The following is a 24,119-nucleotide window of genomic DNA, read 5'->3' as shown; positions in this document are numbered from 1 at the left end:
TCAACACTGAAACACTTATTTCGACACAAGACGTAAAAAGATCAATGCGACATACAAAGACTCACTTTGACATGTGAATTAAACTTATATACTTTATGACTACATTCAAACAAATACAAATTACGGATCTGGGTGAGCAGTATTTTGTAATACTTTAAGATAACAGCTCCTCCCCGCTGATTGGCTACTTGTTGATTCTACTTCCTGTCACTCAAACACGTTAGCGGCAGCCGTTTTTTTTTTATGAGCAGTTAATCTAACAATATTAACACATTTCAACTAGACCGACTTTATGTTCTGGTAAAACACACCACCTTCTTGATTAACATGTTTGGGGAGTTTTGGAAGCTGTATACATCACTAGCACATGATTATGAATAACTTGCAATGATTAGCTAGCTTAGCTTCTGTGCGAAACGTGCTAATTTGTTTGCCCCCCGCATTAGAATCCTGCTTTTTTTTTTTTACAGATTTGTGTTTTGCCACCCAAGATATGGCATGTGTACAACAAGTGAGAACATCTCAGGTAAATTGATTCATTGTAGTTGAACACATTTGACCTGTGCTTTTATAGTAATTTATTTGTAGGTCGTGTGTGTAAAATGTTCAAAATTAATACATTTCAATGTAACTATTACTATTAGTCAGGAATTGTCAAGACGATTTCAGTAATATAAGTATCACTTTCCTGTAATAAATATTAAGAATGTTATGATTTTTTAAATCTGTTGTACAGTGGGGCTAAAAAGTATTTAGTCAGCCACCAATTGTGCAAGTTCTCCCACTTAAAATGATGACAGAGGTCTGTAATTTTCATCATAGGTACACTTCAACTGTGAGAGACAGGATGTGAAAAAAAATCCAGGAATTCACATTGTAGGAATTTTAAAGAATTTATTTGTAAACTGTGGTGGAAAGTAAGTATTTGGTCAACCATTCAAAGCTCTCACTGATGGAAGGAGGTTTTGGCTCAAAATCTCACGATACATGGCCCCATTCATTCTTTCTTTAACACGGATCAATCGTCCTGTTCCCTTAGCAGAAAAACAGCCCCAAAGCATGATGTTTCCACCCCCATGCTTCACAGTAGTTATGGTGTTCTTGGGATGCCACTCAGTATTCTTCTTCGTCCAAACACGACGAGTTGAGTTAATACCAAAAAGTTCTATTTTTGTTTCATCTGACCACATGACATTCTCCCAATGTATCCATTTTGGTATAAACTCAACTCGTCGTGTTTGGAGGAAGAAGAATACTGAGTTGCATCCCAAGAACACCATACCCACTGTGAAGCATGGGGGTGGAAACATCATGCTTTGGGGCTGTTTTTCTGCTAAGGGGACAGGACGATTGATCCGTGTTAAGGAAAGAATGAATGGGGCCAAGTATCGTGAGATTTTGAGCCAAAACCTCCTTCCATCAGTGAGAGCATTGAATGGTTGACCATATACTTATTTTCCACCATCATTTACAAATAAATTCTTTAAAATCCCTACAATGTGAATTCCTGGATTTGTTTTCCACATTCTGTCTCTCACAGTTGAAGTGTACCTATGATGAAAATTACAGACCTCTGTCATCATTTTAAGTGGGAGAACTTGCACAATCGGTGGCTGACCAAATAATTTATGGTCAACCTCTTCAATACGTCAGTTAGGCTCCAGATTTTAGGTATGACTTCTTTTTTTTTTAGTAGAACTTTCTTAATATTTATCCTATTTTGAAAAGGTTGATATACTTGGAAAGCTTGTCAAAACAAAAATCTGAAAAATAATTTTCACAGTTAAGATCTATTTTTATTTGATATAATTAATTAATTTAGCGTAGGGAGTAGCTTTGTACGGTATACCGGTGCTAAGAAAGTACCGGCGTACTAATGAATTAAAAACGGTACTATACTGCCTTTAAAAAAATACTGGGACTTTTTTTACGGACATGTCGTGACATTGCTTGTTTTGCAAGCAAAAGTGCATGTTTGGCAACGCACACGCACAATGCACTTACAAGCAGAAACTTAATAGACAGAAAAGGGAGAATAGAAGCATTTTGGCTTAAAAACTGACGATAATAGTGAAGCTATAACACTGAAGCGCCGTTCAGTAAGAGGTGCTTTAAAATTACATGGCTAGCTAGCTAGCAGCAATTGCCACCAGCAGTCGACAGTGTTCTAGCTATTTTCACAAATCCTCGCCTCCTACAAGTATCACTCCGGTAGGACGAGGAATAGCTAAGCATGCTTCACTCCACACACAGAGCTCCCGAATGTAAACAAAAGGCATGGCTCATACAGCTCATCGACTGTAACGATGACAAGTAAAGGACCCGTATATAATCAATACTACATTGATGTTTTTTTATTATCACAAAATATTTTGTCATTGGATACAAAATCTGTGTTGGCCCTGCGATGAGGTGGCGACTTGTCCAGGGTGAATAAGCGGTAGGAAATGGATGGATGGATGGATACAGAATAACTTTAGTTAGGACTGATGTATGACCTTGTAACTACAACCGAAGAATAAGTATTTCTTACATTTTAGCAGAAGTGTTGATAAAACATGTTGAAACAGTAAGTCAGCAAATATTAACAGTTATTGAACAAGTAGGTAAATATTCCATCCATTTTCTACTGCTTGTCCCTCATAATTTTGACAAAATAACACAATATGTTACAGCATACTTTAGTAGCCAAATTTGGAGTCTTTGTAACCCGTTTGCTTACTTACTACTAAAAGACAAGTTGTCTAGTACGTTCACTATCTTATTTAATGACAAAATTGTTGATTGCAGTAAGAAATGTATGTTTAATGTATCATAAAATTTTATGTTAAAATAAAACAAAATTTTTTATTTTTTTTTGTGTTTCACTTTATTTTGAAAAGTATCGAAAAACATTTTGGTACCAGACATGTGCCTCCAATATTTTCTTCTGTAAATCCATGTAATTGTCAAATGGATTGAGGTTGTAGTGAGCAGTAATGTCTTGGTGATGATTAATGGTTTAAATCTTTCAAAAATATATTTTTTTAGGGTTGTATAAATCCATTCCATATTTTTTTCTTGGTCACTTATATATTTACATTTAAACCTTTCAAAATATCCCCAAATCTGCACCGATGCATGTAAATAATCATAAGTAGCCCTTAGGGACTCTAGGCCAGTGGTTCTCAACCTTTTTTTTAGGGATGTACCCCCTGTGAAATTTTTTTTTAATTCAAGTACCCCCTAATCAGAGCAAAGCATTTTAGGTTGAAAAAAAGAGATAAAGAAGTAAAATACAGCACTATGTCATCAGTTTCTCATTTATTAAATTGTACAACAGTGCAAAATATTGCTCATTTTTAGCGGTCTTTCTTGAACTATTTGGGAAAAAAAAGATGTAAAAATAACTAAAAACTTGTTGGAAAATAAACAAGTGATTCAATTATAAATAAATATTTCTACACATAGAAGTAATCATCAACTTAAAGTGCCCTCTCTGGGGATTGTAATAGAGATCCATCTGGATTCATCAACTTAATTCTAAACATTTCTTCTCAAAATAATAAATCTCTAACATCAATATTTATGGAACACATCCACAAAAAATCTGTCTGTCAATACTGAATAGTGCATTGTTTTGTTTTTTTGTATACAGTTTATGAACTTACATTCATATTTTGTTTAAGTATTATTCAATAAATATATTTATAAAGGATTTTTTAATTGTTGCTATTTTTAGAATATTTAAAAAAAATCTCACGTACCCCTTGGCATACCTTCAAGTACCCCCAGGGGTACGCGTACCCCCATTTGAGAACTACTGCTCTAGGCCATTGCCTAGACCTGGAAGAGCCTGTAGGTCGCATGATTGCAACCCAGCAATTGCACATTTAAGATGGGTTGAAAGACATACACAAAGGAGCATTATAAGTATAATTCTTTATGTTTTAGACATACGTACATTGTGTTCGTGTTCATTGTTTGTGATGTGTTTGTGTTCTTCTCCAGGACACTCAGCTGTTGCCCAATCAGGTTGTGTCGGAGCTGCAGTCCATCGCTGTCATCAAGAAACTTCTGGCCATTGCCGTGTCTGGCATCACATACCTAAGAGGACTTTTTCCAGAGAAGGCCTACGGGAACAAATATGTGGAAGGTTAGACAATAAACGTTCTTCTTTCATCAAGCAAAGGAGGAACAACTGGTTCACCCTCCACAATGCAGTGAAATATGAAAACATAGGACGGTTTGTATTAAAACGTTTCTTTTTACAGATCAGAAGGTGATGATCCTCAGAGAAGAGCATAGTTGCCCTGGCGCCTGTCAAATTGTTCAGTGGTACACATCTTTTCTTCTTCAAGTGACACTAATTAGCAAGTCGTTAGCAAAAGGTGGACAAAAACCTCATTCGGTCCGTTTGCGATGTCTCTATCGCGCAAATTCAACGGATGCACAAATCTTTCATAACTTTCTCAAGTACTTTCTACTTTCTCACACACTTCTCATGCCTCATTTTGGCTAATCGAGTTTGAACTCTGACCAGCGCTCAAACACACACGTCATCTGTATAATCAAAACTTTACATGTCAATATGTCAACTCTATTGCTAAAACGACGTCCTCCCCAGTAGCCCAGACCTGGTACATACAAGGTACACATTGATAACAAATTCATAAAATCCCAAGTTGATTATATTTTACTGGGGAAAAAAAACCTCTTAACAAAGCTGCCGTGACTCCAGGCATTTTAGGCCACAACACTCGCAAAATAAGCCTGGAAAATCCTGGAGGGACTGATTATTGAAAACAACGCTGTAACAGCACCTCTGCTGGTTGCACCATAATAGTGCATGCCATTCGGTCGCAATCAACGATCAATTCCATACAATCGTTTAAATCTTGAAGTCAATTTATTAATTGATAATAGCGCTAATTCCTACTCATTAGTGTGGTTTCCGGAAAGAGATATCAACGTGTTATTTGGTCATCACCTTGTGCTGAATGTTTTGTTATGATACAAATAGAAATTTTCTTTCTTCCTTTTTAAGGATGCAAGGTTGCTTTGATGCCATCCAGATGAAATATGTAAGACAACAATTTCCACCACGTAAATTTTTTTACTGGCATTTATCTTTGAATCACTCAGTTAAACATGCAGTACTATTACCATATTAAATCTAAAATATTGAATATATAAGGTTAATAATAAATTAATGTTTCTTTCCTCCAGCTCCGGACCGTCATTATGTCTGTAAGTATGTCTTCTGTGTTTTTTGTGCATTGTGTTTGTTAGACTTGCTTTGAATGTTAATTCAAGATAGATAGCCCATAAATTATCTATTGTGAAGGTAAATGTAAATGTATGAATAGTGATGTGCAGTGGGTCATATGACTCTTTTACAGGTCTACACGGACGCTGACAACCCGCAGGTAACGAGCACGCGCCCTGTACACGTGGACAAGTGCATGAGAAGAAATAAACAGAAGTTTCTCTTTTTCAGAAAGTGACAGAGTTTTATCAGTTCAGGATTCAGTACAACTCTGACGGGGCCAAGATGGACTTTGAGAGGTGGGATGTTCTCACTAAAATACGCAGAAAGAACATAGCAGAATGTTTTTTTGCTAATAAGTAACTATGGGACTGTGGAGTCCTTCTTTGACCTCACCAATAATGTATGACTTGCTCTTTCCTGACCCCGCCTCCTTGTTAATCAGCAACCACAACCAAAAGCTGTCGACAATATCGTGTGGCAGCACCAAGAAGGCCAGCATCCTGTTGGTGAGGAAGCTCTACACTCTCATGCAGAACCTCGGTCCTCTGCCCGAGAATGTCTGCCTCAACATGAAGCTGGCCTACTACGATGATGGTACACTCACATTTCACACCTCACTACAGTGTACACGTCACTGCTATAAATATATATATATATGTATATAGATATACTGTTAAAGTGTACACATAATAATAATCATGGATTAGATTACATTGCACTTTTTTAGAAACTCTTGTCATGATTGGCATAGCCGGAGTAGGACCCCAACGCAGAGCAAAAATAATAAAAATTAAAGCTGCAAGCAGCGATGGACGGGACCGACTTTGGCTGCTGCCCCCCGCGTTAGTTAACCGGCAGACATCTTAACAAATATTTCACACGAGGGCGAAGCACAACTAATGAACAATTGATAATACAATAGAGATATATGCTTCTTTAGCAGCATGAGAACAGCGGTTCTTCGAAGTCTCGTAAAATCAAAACCTGAGCAGTTACTAAAACTCATTTTTTAATAACTTTTAATCACAAGGGTTCAATCTCTCTCCTGTGCGAGTATGAAGCCGACACAACAAACGCGCTCAGAGGAGATAATGTTTAAAAAAAGGTTTTGAAGGGGTAATTGCAAACTTCCTGTTAATTTTTGCTGAAGGATGTCAATTATTAAAATGTAGGTCTAAGTGAGACCTACATAGAGGTTTTTGTTTCATGTCTCTCCGACATTCCTACCGGAAGTTACAAGGAGTTTTGTCTGTGTATTCTTCCTAGGAGCAGTTTTTTCTGTTTTTTATTCCTAGGGGGCGCTAGAGCGCAAGTTTGAGATTTGGGGTTTGGTTTTTTATTAGATCGCAATTTTCGCCAATCCCAATGTGTGTGTCCAGTTTGGTGAGTTTTGAAGCATTTTAAGCGGTCAAACAACAGCTCAAAGAGGCAAAAATTATTTTTTTTTGAAAAATTTTGTTTTGAAGGGGTTGATTTTTGCTGAAGGAAAATCAGTGTATGAAATCTAGGTCTAAGTCAGACCTACATAGAGGTTTTTGTTTCATGTCTTCAGGAAATTCCTAACGGAAGTTACAAGCAGTTTTGTTTGTGTTTGTTCCTAGGGGCGCTAGAATGCAATTTTGAGTTTTGGGGTTTGGTTTTTATATTAGATGGCAAATTTGGCCAGTCCTGAGGTGTGTGTAAAATTTGGTGACTTTTGAAGCATGTTAAGGGGGCTAGAACGCAATTTTGAGTTTTGGGGTTTGGTTTTTATATTAGATGGCAAATTTGGCCAGTCCTGAGGTGTGTGTAAAATTTGGTGACTTTTGAAGCATGTTAAGGGGGTCAAATTACAGCTCGAAGAGGCGGCGGAATAATAATAAACAAAGAAAGAATAAATCCTTAGAAATACAATGGGGTCCTCTTCCATCCACCCATTTTTTACCACATATCCCTCTCAGGGTCTTAAAAAATACATAGTTATTTTTGGAAAAATAAATGTTGTACTGTGAATCTATTTAGAATCAGGATAAATAAAAAAATATTTTTTGTGCACCCCTAGTTATAAGTACAGTATGTATGAGTACTTTTTGAACATATTCAACAATACCATGATAATAATGATAACCGTGACCTTTATGGTGACAATAATCGTGATATGAAACATTCATATCGTTGCATTTCTATCAGCAATATAAAAGGGACTTTGTTTCTCTGTATGAATGTTGCGTGCGTGTCACTGACCTCAGTGACGCCTCAGGACTATCAGCCGCCAGGCTTCAAGGAGGCTGACGGAAACACGCTGGTGTTTGGGAAGGAGCCGGTCAGGCTGACAATGGGCGAGGTGGTCACGCCTTTCCACACCATCCAGCTGGACATGGCCACCGAGAGACAAAGGCTAGAACCGGTGAGCACACGTCACGTGACCTCCGCGCACGGTTTTGATTGGCAGTTACAGGAGGCGCTTCTTGTCCACAGGTGGAGGAGACTGTAGGTGGCAAGGACAAGTGGATTCTAAGGATGGAGGACGAGGGTGTGGTGTCTCAGGTCAGCACACACACCCAGTCGTACATTTTCATTCAAAACCATTCCATTTTTACATGTTCAAAGTGGCCAATCAGTGAGCACCCTCTGTTTCTCTTCACCTTTAGAGTCACGTGGTCGAAGATGTGGACGCGCCCGACAACAACAGCAACGGTAAAGTCTCGAAAGACAAATAGCAGGACAGAAGGAGCAGTTGTGATCATCATCATTGTGATATTTTATCCAAAGGGATCGAGCTGATGTGCCGCGAAAATACCTACGAGCTTACCGAGGTCAGTGTGACATCATCACATAATAATAATAATAATAATAATGGATTAGATCTATATAGCGCTTTTCTAGACACTCAAAGCCATTCACTGAGAAGTGAGAACCCATCAATCATTCACATGATTATTTCTAAACTTTTGGTGAGGAAGACAGCAGGACAGACAACTGACAAGACTTACCGTAATTTTCGGAGTATAAGTCGCTCTGGAGTATAAGTCACACCTGCCGAAAAAGCATAATAAAGAAGGAAAAAACATATATAAGTCGCACTGGGTAAAACTAACCTGTCTCACGGCGGTCTAAACCCAGCTCACGTTCCATATTTCTTTGGTGAACAATCCAACGCTTGGTGAATTCTGCTTCACAATGATAGGAAGAGCCGACATCGAAGGATCAAAGTTGCAGTTTTTGGGTAAATTTATTTGATAAAACCCAATACAAAGAATAGACATTTGAAAGGCAATTTAAAATAAATAAAGAATAGTGAACAACAGGCTGAATAAGTGTATGTTATATGAGGCATAAATAACCAACTGAGAAGGTGCCTGGTATGTTAACGCAACATATTATGGTAAGAGTCATTCAAATAACTATAACATATAGAACATGCTATACGTTTACCAAATAATCTGTCACTCCTAATTGCTAAATCCGATGAAATCTTATATGTCTAGTCTCTTACGTGAATGAGCTAAATAATATTATTTGAAATTTTACGGTAATGTGTTAATAATTTCACACATAAGTCGCACGAACTATGAAAAAAACTGCGACTTATAGTCCGAAAAATACGGTAGTTATTTAGTTTCTCCAAGAGGTTATGTTGCAACCTCAAACTTAGCAATGTACTCCAACACTTTGAACATGATCAAACATTGTTAAAAAGCTTCATTAACTCAGAAAAACAGCAGATGTAGGATATCATCCGTATATGTAGTCAAACTTATCAATAGTGAGCACTCAAACCACTAAAGACAGGTGGCTACTATATGCAGGTTGCCATGACAAACTATATATATATAAATTGTCACAGGTTTGTCCTAAAAAGAGTCAACAATAAAATCAAATAAACAACAATTGAACCCTAAATTCCACAGAGTCTATTTGTGTTTCTGCTGAGGGGCCAATATAAAAAAAATTATATTTTTACGGGATGCCGAAGAAAAGATGGGTTGGAGTGGTACAGGAAGTATGATACATTAACAATATAAATTTGTTTGACTTTACGAATAAAACACTGGACGCCTTTTTCCACCAAAAGTTCAGAACCTTTAGTTCCAGGAACTTGAACTTCTTGTAGAAGTGTGTGGTTTGTGTTTAAATTTTGTGTTTTCCACATTTTACAGTTAAGGGTAGTTTATACAAATCAGGCTGATGACGTGTTGCTGAGTGGTACAATATATTTCCACACTGACACCAGGTAAATAAACAGACACTTATCAGATCATATTTATTTTACTAAGATGTTATTCATTATGCAATACAAAGCAATAATATACAAAACAATATGATTTAAAAACATAGTGCACTACATTTTACATATAAATTTAAGCTTGTCCTCAGTGTCCAACAGTCAGTCAATCAGGGGCGCCCACACTTTTTACCGCAGGCGAGCTACTTCTAAAAGGACCAAGTCGAGGTGATCTACCTTATCTTCTAATATAAATATATATATACATACATAAATATATATATATAAATACACACACACATATATATATATATATATATATATACACATACATACATACATATATATTCAATAACATAGCAAATTATTGTATCCAGCACACCTTACAACGGTGGTAATAAAAGATGCAACCTATGCTTAAAAGAGAAACCGTTTATTAAAAATCATCCAGACCTGTCATCCCTCAACAAGCGCAGTGAAATCATATCAACATGCCGTCACAGACGGAAACACCTACTAGGTAACACATGAGCCAATCACCACGCCCCTACGCCTGCCTGTACCAACCCACTCTGTGCCCTATATAAACCATTGTATGTGAATGCTTCCATTAAAATCTCCTTTTGATTGAGGGAACCCTTCATATATATATATATGTGTATATATATACAACTCCTGCTGTCTGGCGGAGAGGAGATGTACATGCAGCCGGTGTATGTTGGCGGACCACGTAGCACGCAGCAAACTTGTGGCAGCAATGCAAATATGCTTTGAAATTTAGTGATAAAACTCAATCCATGAAGGTCATGCATCGTTACAGCACATTCTGATATTAGTGGCTGCCATACAAAGTTTAAAAAAAATCTCATGATGCAAAAAAAGTGACCGCTTGCCGCGTTAAACAGGTGGATTCCACAAACACAAATTTTATAACGCTACTTTTCTCTGCAGGAGATATTTTTATGATCGTTAACACAGGTTTGAATGTACTGCATTTGCATTTGCCAGCAGGTTCTCGATTGGTGATTCAGTTTGCTAATACAGTAGGGACATGACTAATGATTTGAAGGATTTAGTCTGTGCAAGTGTGCTAATATTACCTGTCTTTTTAGATGAAAACCGTGTCAAAAAAGACCTCTGACATGGCGACAACCACGATGACCACCAGAAGCGGACGCATTTTGAAGTCAACCACGGTCAGTTTGACTCCTACCTTTCTCTTCACCCTATTGTGGTTTGATAGCACCCCAATATTCCACATAGAATAACTTCCTGTTCAAGGAAAACTCCATCCATCCATTTTCTACCGCTTATTCCCTCCGAGGTCGCGGGGGACGCCGGTGCCTATCTCAGCTACAATCGAGCGGAAGGCGGGGTACACCATGGACAAGTCGCAACCTCATCGCAGGGCCGTTCAAGGAAAACTGCACTTTAAAAACAATTGCCATTCAAAAATCAATCAATCATTTAAAGCCTACTATTCACAATCCCTGTGTGAGACAAGAACGCATGCCTTTTTCTATTCTGTGTGTTCTAAATAGTGTAAAACTGATCGAACGAGGAAGTTATCAAGGAAAAATAACTCTAAAAAAATCTTTAAAGGGCCCACAACGCCCCTTTTACATGCCATGACCTCAATTTTGACCAAGGTATAGCAACATTGTTATTGTAAGATCTAACACAGAGGAACTACTTTTCTAGCTTTGTGACACAGCTCCTTGCTCACACTGCCCCTCTGGCCTCTAGTGAGCGGTAACGCTAGCTACTACTGCTGCTGTATGTATGTGAAGTTAATGCTAGGTTATAAATCATGCATCTCACCTTTATAGTTAAAAGGTTGTGGCAGCAAGCTGAGAAGTTGGTCAACTTTGAAATTTCATAGGCTACGCTCAAAATCCGGACCGACTGAAGCAGTGAATATTATGGCTCTCAACTTGCCCTCAGCAAATAGAACGCAGCATAAGACAAGATGCTAATTTTCTCCTAGTACTTTTTTATTCTGAGGAGTGAGGATTGTGTTGAATTGACCAGCTAAATGAGGAGCCCCCAGTCTCGTGCTGAACGATACAACTATCCCATCAGTTGGCATCCCAGTGAGAGCGGACATTGTAAGTGACTGTTCTTATTTATAAACCTTTTACACTATGATAACGCTCAAATACTGTCATTAAGTTTTGCCATTATTAATGGTAGCACTCCCTACGGTATGTTGTTGTTGACTTAAGTTGTGGTAGTTGTTCTGCGCTCTGTGAATGCGCCCAGGAACGAAGGTGCAGTCATTCTGAAAATGACCACAATACTGTGAATATTGCATATTATCTTAAAGGCCCACTGAAACCCACTACTACCAACCACGCAGTCTGATAGTTTATATAACAATGATGAAATCTTAACATTGCAACACATGCCAATACGGCCGGTTTAGTTGACTAAATTACAATTTTAAATTTCCCGCGGAGTTTCTTGTTGAAAACGTCGCAGAATGATGACGAGTGTTTGTTTCGTTTCGAGTTGGAGGGGACATACTAGCTCAGCACCACTTACGGCTAAAAGTTGTCTCTTTTCATCGCGCAATTACACAGTGATTTGGACATCTGTGTTGCTGAATCTTTTGCAATTTGTTCAATTAATAATGGAGACTATAAAGAACAAATGCTGTTGGTGGAAAGCGGTGGATTGCAGCTGTCTTTGGCATTGAGACACAGCCAGTGTTTGTTTGTTGTGAAGCTTTAACAGAGCGGTCAGCTGCATTCGGGGTGGAAGGCGGTGTACACCATGGACAAGTCGCCACCTCATCACAGCACTTTTGGATTTGGAGGCTCAAAAACTAAAACAATGATACCTGCTCGCCATGTAGTCACATCTCTTAGCAGGCTGCTGCAATGTTCACACTGTTCCGGTCTTCTACAGTGGGTCTGGATTAGTTTTTGCCTCATCCCTCACTTAAAGTGTGACTAAAGAATGTTTGAAGGATGGCGTTTCCTTGATATAAAAGACCTGATAAGTCAAAAAAAGATGATACAGTATTATCTATTATTTGAGCACACTGCAGCTAGTGTTGGATAGTCCCACTCCTTTCATTATGTTTGTTATCACTCATGAAGTCTGCCATGATTAGTAGTGTTGTTGTTGAAGGGAGAAGCAAACATGTGTGATACGTCTATGAAATTAATACGCATAAAATGAGCAAAATATTTAAATACGACATGATTTTATGAATGAACCTGTTACTGCATTACATATATACTTACAGCATGTATATAAATCCTTGATGCAGGGTTTTTGGATATTTTTAGAGTGTCTTACAGGAAAAATAGGTGAATCTCCATAACTTGCATTGTTGCTTCATGCTTGCAGTTTTTTGCAAACGTACAGAAATGAGCACGCTTTTTAGAGCGCTTTATAGTGGGAATAGAGCAAATTGCATTATCACCACTGTTACCTGACTTTTGCTAAAAAATCTATGTGCTTGCCTAAATAAAGATTTTGAATGATAGACACAAAAAGTGCAGTTCCCCTTTAATCATTTCGCCATAAATGTATTTCTTCAGTCTTGTTGCTTTGTTAGCGAACACTTTAGAAAGAACACCAATAATAGTGAAGGAGTTGAGGAACTTTATTGTCATTATGGCACACATGAGCCAGCGCCCCCCGCAACCCCGAAGGGGAATAAGCGGTAGAAAATGGATGGATGGATGGATGAGCTGGCACAAAATGTAGTACCCAGACAAGGAGTACCACATAAACAAGGGAATGTACATAAGCATTTAAATTAAATTTAATGTATAAAGAAATATCATATGTTTTCCTTAGTTTATTTAATGATATAATCATATTTTACATGCTAGTTGGGGAGGATACTGCAGGTAGTAGAGATGCGTAGTTTGCGGTCTCATCCGCGGAGTCCGCGGATAAACCGCGGGTCGGGCGGGTGACATGACGAAAAAATAGATTTTAATTAGATTCGGGCGGTTGGCGGTTGAACCATCCGGAAATATTTGATATACAAGGTTCCGGGATCGGTATCCTTTGCCATTCAAAGAGCCATTTAAGACCCGTGTCACAAATTGAAGAAGACAATAGGAGACACTATTATTCTCTAGAATGTCTGCCGGCAGTCACCCAGTTAATAAGTATTAGGGCGTGCTATGAAGCCATTGACTTTGTCGCCTTTTACAACATGTATGATCTGCTTGTCAGTCCAGCATCATGTTGCGTATGGCTTCCGCGGCAACACGCACACGACTGCAAGGCATACCGGGTGACACAGAGTACACTAATGGTTGTGATATAAACAATTTTAACACTCTTAGTAATATGCGCCACGCTGCGAAGCCACACAATGCAAGATTGACAAACACATTTCGGGAGAACCTCCTCCCAGTAACACAACATAAACGCAACACAACAAATACCCAGAATCCTTTGTATCCGTGATACCCCTGACTATTTTATACACCCCGCTAGCAGCAAACCCCGCCACCACCCCCACCCCCCGTGCGTCGGTAAGGTGCGCGGGGTTGGAGGCTCGGGGGTGTAAAATATATATTATCACGGATACAAAGGATTCTGGGTATTTGTTGTGTTGCGTTTATGTTGTGTTACTGTGAGGATGTTCTCCCGAAATGTGTTTGTCAATCTTGTTTGGTGTGGCTTCACAGCGTGGCGCATATTAGTAAGTGTTAAAGTTGTTTATATCACAACCATCAGTGTACTCTGTATCACCCAGTATGCCTTTCAATCTTGTACGTGTGTTTGCGGAAGCTGCACACAGCATGTTGCCGGAGTAACAATCGGTTCGTACATGTTGTTGAAGGTGTCAAAGGCAATGGCTTCACAGCACGCCCATATTCTTGTCATCAGGATGAAGGCTATTGGATAGTCGCGAGAACGTTAGCAGTTCCAATTGTCTTCATTACTCTGTGAAACAGGTTTAAATAGCTCTGTGAGTGGTAAAGGCGGCCGACCTCTGATGTATTTCAGCGGGCGGGTACAGTTCTGATAAAATGTTGGTTCGGGCGGACGGCGGGTGGATGACGACTTTGGTGATGCGGTTGCGGATGATATAATTGCCTATCCGCGCATCTCTAGCAGGTAGGATCCTATTTCAAGAAATATTGTTTGAATAAGAAGCGTACTGATTTTGAAGGATCCTGACACAATATGCAAACAGCAACTGGGGTCACAACGGTGTATGTTTCTGTCAGCAGTGTGCGCTGCAGACAAACGGGATGTTGAACAACAGGAAGGAAGCCGCAATGAAGGACAAACTGGTGAGAACAAACGCATGAATGTATTCTTGTTAGGTGTAGAAATGTTGCACATAAACACAACAGGGCCTTGACAGCACAATCACGGCTACACTGCAGTAGATGTCTGCGAGGGCGTGCGTGGCGTCCACGTAGCAATTTTGATGAGTCAGCACTCATCACTTCTTCCAGAGTGGGATGACAACATACATTTAAAAAAAAAATTGTTTTTCTCCCATTAGGTTTCTAAATACGACATTCCAAACAGCCAGGAGACTCCACGGAAGAAGCGCAAGTTCAGTGAGCCCAAAGAACACCTCTGACCAAACAGGCACTTCTTTTCCTTTCATTGTCAGTTTTTTATGTTTATTGGTTAGAGTTAAGTTGAAATATCCATGCATGTTTTCGTAAAAAAAAACTTTGTTTACTTGATGTTTACGCATCTTCACTTGTGCAGTGCCGTCAGCTTCAATAAAAGTCACAATGTTGCTGAGTGCTTTCACTGAAGCTGCTGTTAGCATGGAAGCTACTACTAGTATAAAAGATACATTCCATCCAATCAGTGCCATTTGTGTCCCTCGGAAACAAAATCTATAAATGCAGGATCAAATTAAATGTAGATTGTCTTTATCAAAGTGTCCTGCACATTGATCTGATTGGATATTTAACAAAATACAATTAAAAATTGCATATTTGATAAATACAATGTAAGAGATTAATTTAAATTACTTTAACACTGCAAAACTTACATTTTTTACCTGTCAATGCTTCCTAAAATGATACTGTACCCTAAAGTATGATCATTTAAATCCTTCAGAAATATTATTGCAATTATACATAGGAGCCAGAAATATGTAAATAAGGTATGCGACCTTATTTACATATTGTAGTTTGTGTAAATGTGTGATACCATAGATTTTCTTTCTGATCCGATACCATGTAAAATTGAGGCTGGTATCGACAATATCGATTCAATACCGATACTTTGTGCAAATGTGTTTGCTAAAATAAAATAAAAAATGCATTTCAAGTAATAAAATAGCATAGAGCAGGGGTCACCAACCTTTTTGAAACCAAGAGCTACTTCTTGGTTACTGATTAATGCGAAGGGCTACCAACCAGTTTGATACACACTTAAATACATTTCCAGAAATAGCCAATTTGCTCAAATTACCTTTAATAAATAAATCTATACATATTAAAAAAATGGGTATTTCTGTCTGTCATTCCGTCGTACATTTTTTTTCCTTTTACGAAAGGTTTTTTGTAGAGAATAAATGATGAAAAAAATACTTACACGATTTAAAAGAGAAAACAGAAAAAAAAGGAACATTTAATTTTGAAACATAGTTTATCTTCAATTTCGACTCTTTAAAATTCAAAATTCCACCGAAAAATATGAAGAGAAAAACTAGCTAATTCGAATCTTTTTGAAAAAATTAAAAAAATAATTTACGGAACATCATTCGTAATTTTTCCTGATTAAGATTAATTTTACAATTTTGATGACATGTTTTAAATAGGTCAAAATCCAATCTGCACTTTGTTAGAATATATAACAAATTGGACCAAGCTATATTTCTAACAAAGACAAATCATTATTTCTTCTAGATTTTCCTGAACAAAAATTTTAAAAGAAATTCAAAAGACTTTGAAATAAGATTTAAATTTGATTCTCCAGTTTTTCTAGATTTGCCAAAATACATTTTTTGAATTTTAATCATAATAAGTTTGAAGAAATATTTCACAAATATTCTTCGTCGAAAAAACAGAACCTAAAACGAAGAATTAAATTAAAATGTATTTATTATTATCTTCAATAAAAAAAACAAATTTACTTGAACATTGATTTATTTTGTCAGGAAAGAAGAGGAAGGAATTTAAAAGGTAAAAAGGTATGTGTTTAAAAATCCTAAAATCATTTTTAAGGTTGTATTTTTTCTCTAAAATTGTCTTTCTGAAAGTTATAAGAAGCAAAGTAAAAAATAATTTATTTAAACAAGTGAAGACCAAGCCTTTAAAATATTTTCTTGGATTTTTAAATTCTATTTGAGTTTTGTCTCTCTTAGAATTAAGAATGTCGAGCAAAGCGAGACCAGCTTGCTAGTAAATAAATAAAATTTAAAAAATAGAGGCAGCTCACTGGTAAGTGCTGCTATTTCAGCTATTTTTAGAACAGGCCAGCGGGCGACTCATCTGGTCCTTACGGGCTACCTGGTGCCTGCGGGCACCGCGTTGGTGACCCGTGGCATAGAGAATACAGTTATTTATTTACTGTTATTATTTATTATATAATAGTTATCATATTATTATTTATTTATTATTATGATATTTATTGCATGACTTAGTGGTGTGATTAACAATATAGTCATGCTAATACAAAAGAAAAAACAGGACGAAATCATACAAAGTGCACAAAAATTGTGTTTCAAACCATAATAAGAAGAAACAAGTAACAAGATAAAAGTATTTAAAAATTAATTAATAAGAACTACAATTAGAATAAAAAGTAAGTCACAATTCAGTTACATGAACATGTTAATGTAAAAATACTGGACATGTAAATAAAAGCAATCATTGCCTCATTCACAAGTTTAGTTACTTTTTTACACTGTGTTTAGAGATACACATTATCTCAAATAACTAATGTATCAATATTTTGATTTAAGAATCGATTTTAGAGCAGAAAGATCTGGTATCAGCGGTATCGATTTTTCACTATCGCTCTGCACATCACTTGTGTATTCACAGAATGAAAGTCTGTGTCACGTGACATTACCAGCAGTTACTGTAACTTGCACTCAGGGTTGGTTAGAGGAGAAAATTGAGCTGGGTTGCCAAATTTTTTGTTGACCACTTTGGAGATCTCTATTGAATGCTTCCACGCTTTGGATGCTCATGACTGTGAACTCTACCTTTTGATTAAACAATGCACAACATTGCATTCAGGAAATGTGTGTGCTTTAAACTCTGGCTAAACAGGAAGTGCATCGGACAAGTACCAAACACATGTTTTTACTTTCAAGTGAAAGGCAAATTCGTAGAGCAGTTTTATGTTTGCCCGCGGATAAGGAATGTGGCGTGTCCATTAAGGCTGGACTGTCTTCTCTGGAACTTTTTGGACAACTGCTGGTCATGTAAGGAAGTCTACGCGCGCGCTCTGACTCTCAGCCGTTCACTGCGTGCACACTAGAGATGCGCGGTTTGCGGTCTCATCCGCGGAGTCCGCGGGTCGGGCGGGTGACATGACATAAAAAATAGATTTTAATTAGATTCGGGCGGGTGGCGGTTGAACCATCCGGAAATATTTGATAAACATGGTTCTGGGATGGGTATCCTTTGCCATTGAAAGAGCCATTTAAGACCCGTGTCACAAAGCGAAGAAGACAAAAAGAGACGCTAATATTCTCTAGAATGACTGCCGGCAGTCACCCAAATAATAAGTATTAGGGCGTGCTAAGAAGCCATTGGCTTTGTCGCCTTCTACAGCATGTACGATCTGCTTGTCAGTCCAGCATCATGTTGTGTGTGGCTTCCGCGGCGACACGCACACGACTGCAAGGCATACTGGGTGACACAGAGTACACTACTGGTTGTGAGATAAACAATTTTAACACTCTTAATAATATGCGCCACGCTGTGAAGCCACACCAAACAAGATTGACAAACACATTTCGGGTGAACATCCTCCCAGTAACACAACATAAACGCAATACAACAAATACCCAGAATCCTTTGTATCCACAACACTTCCTGACTATTTTATACACCCCGCTAGCAGCAATCCCGGCCACCCCCCCCGAGAGTCGGTAAGGTGGGCGGGGGTGTAAAATATATTCAGGAATTGTCACGGATACAAAGGATTCTGGGTATTTGTTGTGTTGCGTTTATGTTGTTACTGTGAGGATGTTCTCCCGAAATGTGTTTGTCAATCTTGTTTGGTGTGGCTTCACAGCGTGGCGCATATTAGTAAGTGTTAAAGTTGTTTATATCACAACCATCAGTGTACTCTGTATCACCCAGTATGCCTTTCAATCTTGTACGTGTGATTGCGGAAGCTGCGCACAACATGTTGCCGGACTAACAATCGGTTTGTACATGTTGTTGAAAGTGTCTAAGGCAATGACTTCACAGCACGCCCATATTCTTGTCATCAAGATGAACGCCAATTGGATATTCGCGAGAACGTTAACGGCTCCAATTGTCTTCATTACTCTGTGAAACGGGTTAAAATAGCTCTGTGAGTGGTAAAGGTGGCCGACCTCTGATGTGTATTTCAGCGGGCGGGCGGTTGCGGTTCTGATATAATGTTGGTTCGGGTGGACGACGACTTTGGTGATGCGGTTGCGGATGATATAATTGCCTATCTGCGCATCTCTAGTGCACACGCTGGTTAAGATCAGCTGTGTGCTCATTTCAATACTGTTTGTGGAATAAATAATGGGATGTCTTTGTAGTTTCAATGACGTGAAACATTTTTTTTATGACGTAGTGTGGGTTGATTTGAATATTTGATGCAAAAGGACTGGATAATGAGTAAACAAATGCAACTGAAATGGGGTCTAAAAAAAGCGAGAAAGCAAACGTACTGACAAGATTTTGCTGTATAACAGGGGTGTCCAAACTTTTTCCAACTAGGGCCGCAAACTGAAGAATCAAAGCGACCGGGGGCCATTTTGACATTTTTCTATTTTAAAAACCAATACAATATATGTATAACCAATATACATTTAGGCCTCCACTCAGGCTTGATCTCAGGGACCCCAAAGGGTTTTGGTCAAAAAAATATTAAACGTGTCATTATTCAGTATTATTTTGTTTTATTAGTATTCAAGTTTTAAATCTCCAGATCAACATTAGGTCAATCTGTCAATATAATGATTTCAAAGATTTAAGTTGTATGCTCTTTTTGTCAAAGAAAACCCTGTTTTTTTAATTAAAAAAACCCCCACAAAATATGCAACATTATCACCCAATATTTTTTTAAGTGGAATATTTGAGATTATATTATAATTGGAGCCTTAAAAAAGTAAATAACGAATAACACCATTGATTTTAATTCATTATTATTTTTTGAGCAAAACAAATCACACTAAAATTATTGGGGATCCAAAAGGGTCATTAAAGTGTTAGAAAATAAATTATACATTTTTTTTACTGTTTACTTTTAACACAATAATCTCGAGATCAACTTCAGATCTATCCGTCAATTATAAGTTTTATTGTTGTTTATGTTTTTTGTTTGTTCATTTTAGGCCCTTCTTTAAAAAAAAAAAACAGCTCAGTTTTTTATATGGCAAACTCAAAATATGCAACATTTTCCCCAAAAAATATCTCAAAGTGGAATATTTACAGTGACGTAATTGGAGCCTTGAATAGGTCAATAATTCATAATGACATTGATTTTGATTCATTATTTTTTTTTAAAAGAAATAAACAGCCTGCATGGCAGCTTTGTGTTATTAATATACAAATTGCAACATTTTCTTGTTACATTTCACCCGTTTGCTCTTTTGTTTCACTTTTTACGTTTTAAAAATTGTTAGGCCGGTTCGGCATCGTGGTGCCGGGTTCGATTCCCTCGAGGATGCGTCGAAATTGAACACAGCAAAGGTAAAGTTTAACTATTTGAATAACAAAAGGTGCTACAGAACAAAAAAAATACTGGAGCTAAGAAAAGGCAAACAAAAGACGCTAGCATGAAAGCTAGGATAAACAAATAGTAAACTAAACTGGCATATAGGCACACAAAGGGGAAAACAAAACATTTAGCATGAGAGCTAAGAATGAATAAAATTGCACAGCGTGAGAGCTCGCGAGAATAATCCAGGAATTGCATGTAAGCAAAAGCGCAAAGCAGACGTACCGTTGTGTATGAACAAATTAGAGTCCCAGGCAGAAAAATGAAAAGAGGAAGGCTTATAAAGGAAAGGTGATTATTTGTAGCCGGTGTGTGGGACCATGAGTAGCAGGTGAACTAATGAGTGACCATGGTGACGGAACAAACAGGAAATAAGAGGTAGAATGACGGAGTGATACAATAATGGAAACAATAATATGAGAAGATCTGAGTACGGATATTAACAAAAAAATGTTTCAATCGTATTTTTAAAATGTGCCATGGGGCCGTTAAAAATTTACCTGCGGGCCGCAAATGGCCCCCGGGCCGCACTTTGGACACCCTTGCTGTCTAAGATTGAAAACCTGGAAAATGAACGCCAAAAGTGTGTGAATAAAATAAAAGGAATGATAGCAGTTATGAAAGAGCTAATGAAACAAAAATAAAATGTTTCTCGAATCAAAGAATTTCTGGAAAAATTGAATACACTTATGGTATGTGCAACCAATGTTCATGACAAATTGTTGCCACAACTGCAAGACTACAAAAACCACAAGACCCAACTAAAATGAATAAGGTCACGTCTTTTGTTGAACACACTCAGCTCATTAAACTTTTATCAAATGTTTGTGACAGAAATAAAGAAAACAAACTCAAGTGACAGTGTTTCCAATATTGGATACCCTAAAACAGTGGTCCCCAACGACCGGTCCGGGGACTGGTACCGGTCCGTGACATATTTGCTACCGGGCAGCAGAGAAACATGAAATAATTTATAAAGGACTGCATTTTGTCCGACTTAACGTTGGCCCACTAGACACACCAATAAGCTGGTTTATAGATGAACAATAAAACTCCTCATAGAAAGTTGTTATATATAGTATAACTGTGTAACATAATACAATGCACATTCATGAACATATCAAATATAAATGAAAACTCCTCATAGAAAGTTGTTATATATAGTATAACTGTGTAACATAATACAATGCACATTCATGAACATATCAAATATAAATGTCAATCAATCAATGTTTATTTATATAGCCCCAAATCACAAATGTCTCAAAGGACTGCACAAATCATTACGACTACAACATCCTCGGAAGAACCCACAAAAGGGCAAGGAAAACTCACACCCAGTGGGCAGGGAGAATTCACATCCAGTGGGACGCCAGTGACAATGCTGACTATGAGAAACCTTGGAGAGGACCTCAGATGTGGGCAACCCCCCCCCTCTAGGGGACCGAAAGCAATGGATGTCGAGCGGGTCTAACATGATACTGTGAAAGTTCAATCCATAGTGGCTCCAACACAGCCGCGATGTGACAGATTGTAGCCAAAGTCTGACTTCCATCTGCATCTCTTTGCAAAAAAAAATAAGCCCCCACTAATTTAGTGTTATAGTGACTTGTATTTTTCATGCACTTATTTTTTCTGTGTTTTTCTGGCGCAAGTGGAAACCCGGTCCCTGAAAATAATGCCTCCATTAAACCGGTCCGTGGTGCAAAAAAGGTTGGGGACCACTCCCCTAAACCATCTCAAACCAGGAGATCTGCAATGTCATCTGAATGCTTGAAAACTGAAGTGGAACTGGCTGCTTTAGCCACGAGACTAATGTTTCAGGAACAAAAACATGCACTAGAAGAGGAAGCGCTACGCAGAAGGAAAACCGTTACAGATGGAAGAAGAGGAACAGCCGTGCAAAAGAAAAAGACAATTACAACTTGATCAGGAAAGTGCAGAAAAAATGTCTAAATCAAACAAACTCAAAGCATTACTTGTGGAAGAAGGTCATCAAAGGCATATCTGGGAAAAGGAAACTCTCCACAGACGCTCAACCTGAAGGCAGAATAATTCCATCCATCCGTTCCAAAGCAAACAATAATAACCAATGATGGCAACAACTCAAAGAAAATGGAACAACCTCACACAAAGTTCCTCAAGCTTCAGTGTTAATAAATGTACCTGCTAACCCGCAGTATGTCCATCAACAACTTACCTCACACGCAAATTAAAGTGCCAATGATTGTCACACTAGGTGGGGTGAAATTATCCTCTGCATTTGAGCCATCCCCACAGGGGAGCAGTGAGCAGCAGTGGTGGCCAATCATTTGGTGATTTAACCTCCAATTCCAACCCATGATGCTGAGTACCAAAGAGGGAGATAATGGGTCCCATTTTTATAGTCTTTGGTATGACTCAGCCGGGGTTTGAACTCATGACATACCGATCTCAGGGCGGACACTCTAACCCAGGGGCGCTCACACTTTTTCTGCATGTGAGCTACTTTTCAATTGACCAAGTCGAGGAGATCTACCTCATTCCTATTTATAATTTATATTTATTTATTTATGAAAGAGACATTTTTGTTAACAAGTTAATGGTGTTTAATGATAATACAAGCATGTTTAACACACATAGATTCCTTTCTTTCATGAAGACAAGAATATAAGTTGGTGTATTACCTGATTCTGATGACTTGCATTGATTGGAATTAGACAGTGGTGCTGATAACGTCCGCATTTTCAAATGGAGGAAAAAAAAAAAGTCCTCCTTTCTGTCCAATACCACATGAAAGTGGTTGGATTTGGCATCTCATTTGTCCAACTTGCATACTCGTTTTTAAACACTTTGTTATGAGAGTAGCATATGTGTGTGGCCCTTTAATGTCTGGCAGCAGGTGAGTGACGTCAGTGACTGTGCGGGTGGGCAAGCAAGTGAGAAAGCGGTCGCTGAGGGCGGGGGAGAAATACATTGGCATCAAACTCCGTAGCTTGTGCACGCTAGCTTTCTGAGACTCTTATTTTGTTAGCACAGGCAGGATGAAACAGGTCTTTTATGGTGAAGACAGGAACTGTGCAGTCGGTCTTTAGAGTTTTGACAGTAGGTACGGAGTCTCTAGAAATAAAATGTGTTTCTCTGCGTCAGCCCTGTTAGTGATTTTTTTCTTAAATATGAGCTCGCAGCAGCCAGCGTCATCTCACAAGATCCTCGGGTGCCGAGAATGTCAAACAACTGACGAAAGTGAAGTTTTGGTATGATTGATGATTGCTCATTTTTATGTATATTTTTTAATGCCTGGCTTGAGATCGACTGACACACCCTCCGAGATCGACCAGTCGATCGCGATCGACGTAATGCCCACCCCTGCTCTAACCACAAGGCCACTGAGCAGGTTCAGTGGCCAGGTTCAATCCAACCCGATGTGGATAACAATTATATACTTGGCGTCATAAGGAAACAAACAAAATATCAACTTTGCTTGTACGACAGCAATGCCTTGCAGCCCTACCAAAAAGAAAAGTACCAGTTGTTGATGGTGATTCATTAAAAACCACACATTTATAAAGGCATCCGAGCGAGGAGTTGAGCGGAACACAACAGACCATTCTGACACTATACTTCCTGGAACAGCATACTAAAAGATGCTTTAGTATGCTTTTCACTTAAGGCCACAGGACAGGTCGCACTTCAGCCACTGCTTGACTGTCTGACATTAAAGTATGGATGAGTGCTAACTTCCTCAACCTTAAAGGGGAACATTATCACAATTTCAAAAGGGTTAAAAAGAAT

At 38.2% G+C, this 24,119-nt stretch overlaps 1 protein-coding gene and 1 long non-coding RNA gene across 4 annotated transcripts; one reads left to right on the top strand and one right to left on the bottom strand.

Moving 5' to 3' along the window:
* Positions 1-15,180, top strand: hormad1 (HORMA domain containing 1). 3 transcript variants are annotated; one of them, XM_061881712.1, is made up of 16 exons: positions 1-132; positions 471-526; positions 3,991-4,135; positions 4,254-4,317; positions 5,027-5,063; positions 5,209-5,229; positions 5,382-5,408; positions 5,480-5,547; positions 5,694-5,845; positions 7,480-7,637; positions 7,709-7,777; positions 7,882-7,927; positions 8,003-8,046; positions 10,568-10,651; positions 14,666-14,728; positions 14,947-15,180. In XM_061881712.1, the coding sequence occupies exons 1-16, from the start codon at positions 96-98 to the stop codon at positions 15,025-15,027; spliced, it is 1,152 nt and encodes a 383-aa protein (XP_061737696.1). In that variant the 5' UTR covers positions 1-95; the 3' UTR covers positions 15,028-15,180. The 3 variants fall into 3 exon arrangements, with proteins under 3 accessions (XP_061737696.1, XP_061737695.1, XP_061737697.1); XM_061881711.1 differs by having other exon boundaries at positions 14,663-14,728; XM_061881713.1 differs by lacking the exon at positions 1-132 and adding an exon at positions 196-300 and having other exon boundaries at positions 14,663-14,728.
* On the bottom strand, positions 3,354-22,684 carry LOC133539651 (uncharacterized). The gene is made up of 5 exons (XR_009803460.1): positions 22,546-22,684; positions 8,224-8,266; positions 7,876-7,934; positions 7,475-7,718; positions 3,354-4,112 (listed from the first exon to the last, which is right to left on the bottom strand). It is a non-coding gene; the product is annotated as an uncharacterized LOC133539651 (long non-coding RNA).
* Positions 22,685-24,119: the final 1,435 nt, after the last annotated feature.

This window comes from Nerophis ophidion, linkage group LG21 (assembly GCF_033978795.1).
Source record: "Nerophis ophidion isolate RoL-2023_Sa linkage group LG21, RoL_Noph_v1.0, whole genome shotgun sequence".
Taxonomy (NCBI): Eukaryota; Metazoa; Chordata; class Actinopteri; order Syngnathiformes; family Syngnathidae; genus Nerophis; species Nerophis ophidion.
Note: the sequence above shows the minus strand (reverse complement) of the source record. Positions and strands in the feature narration are given on the sequence as shown.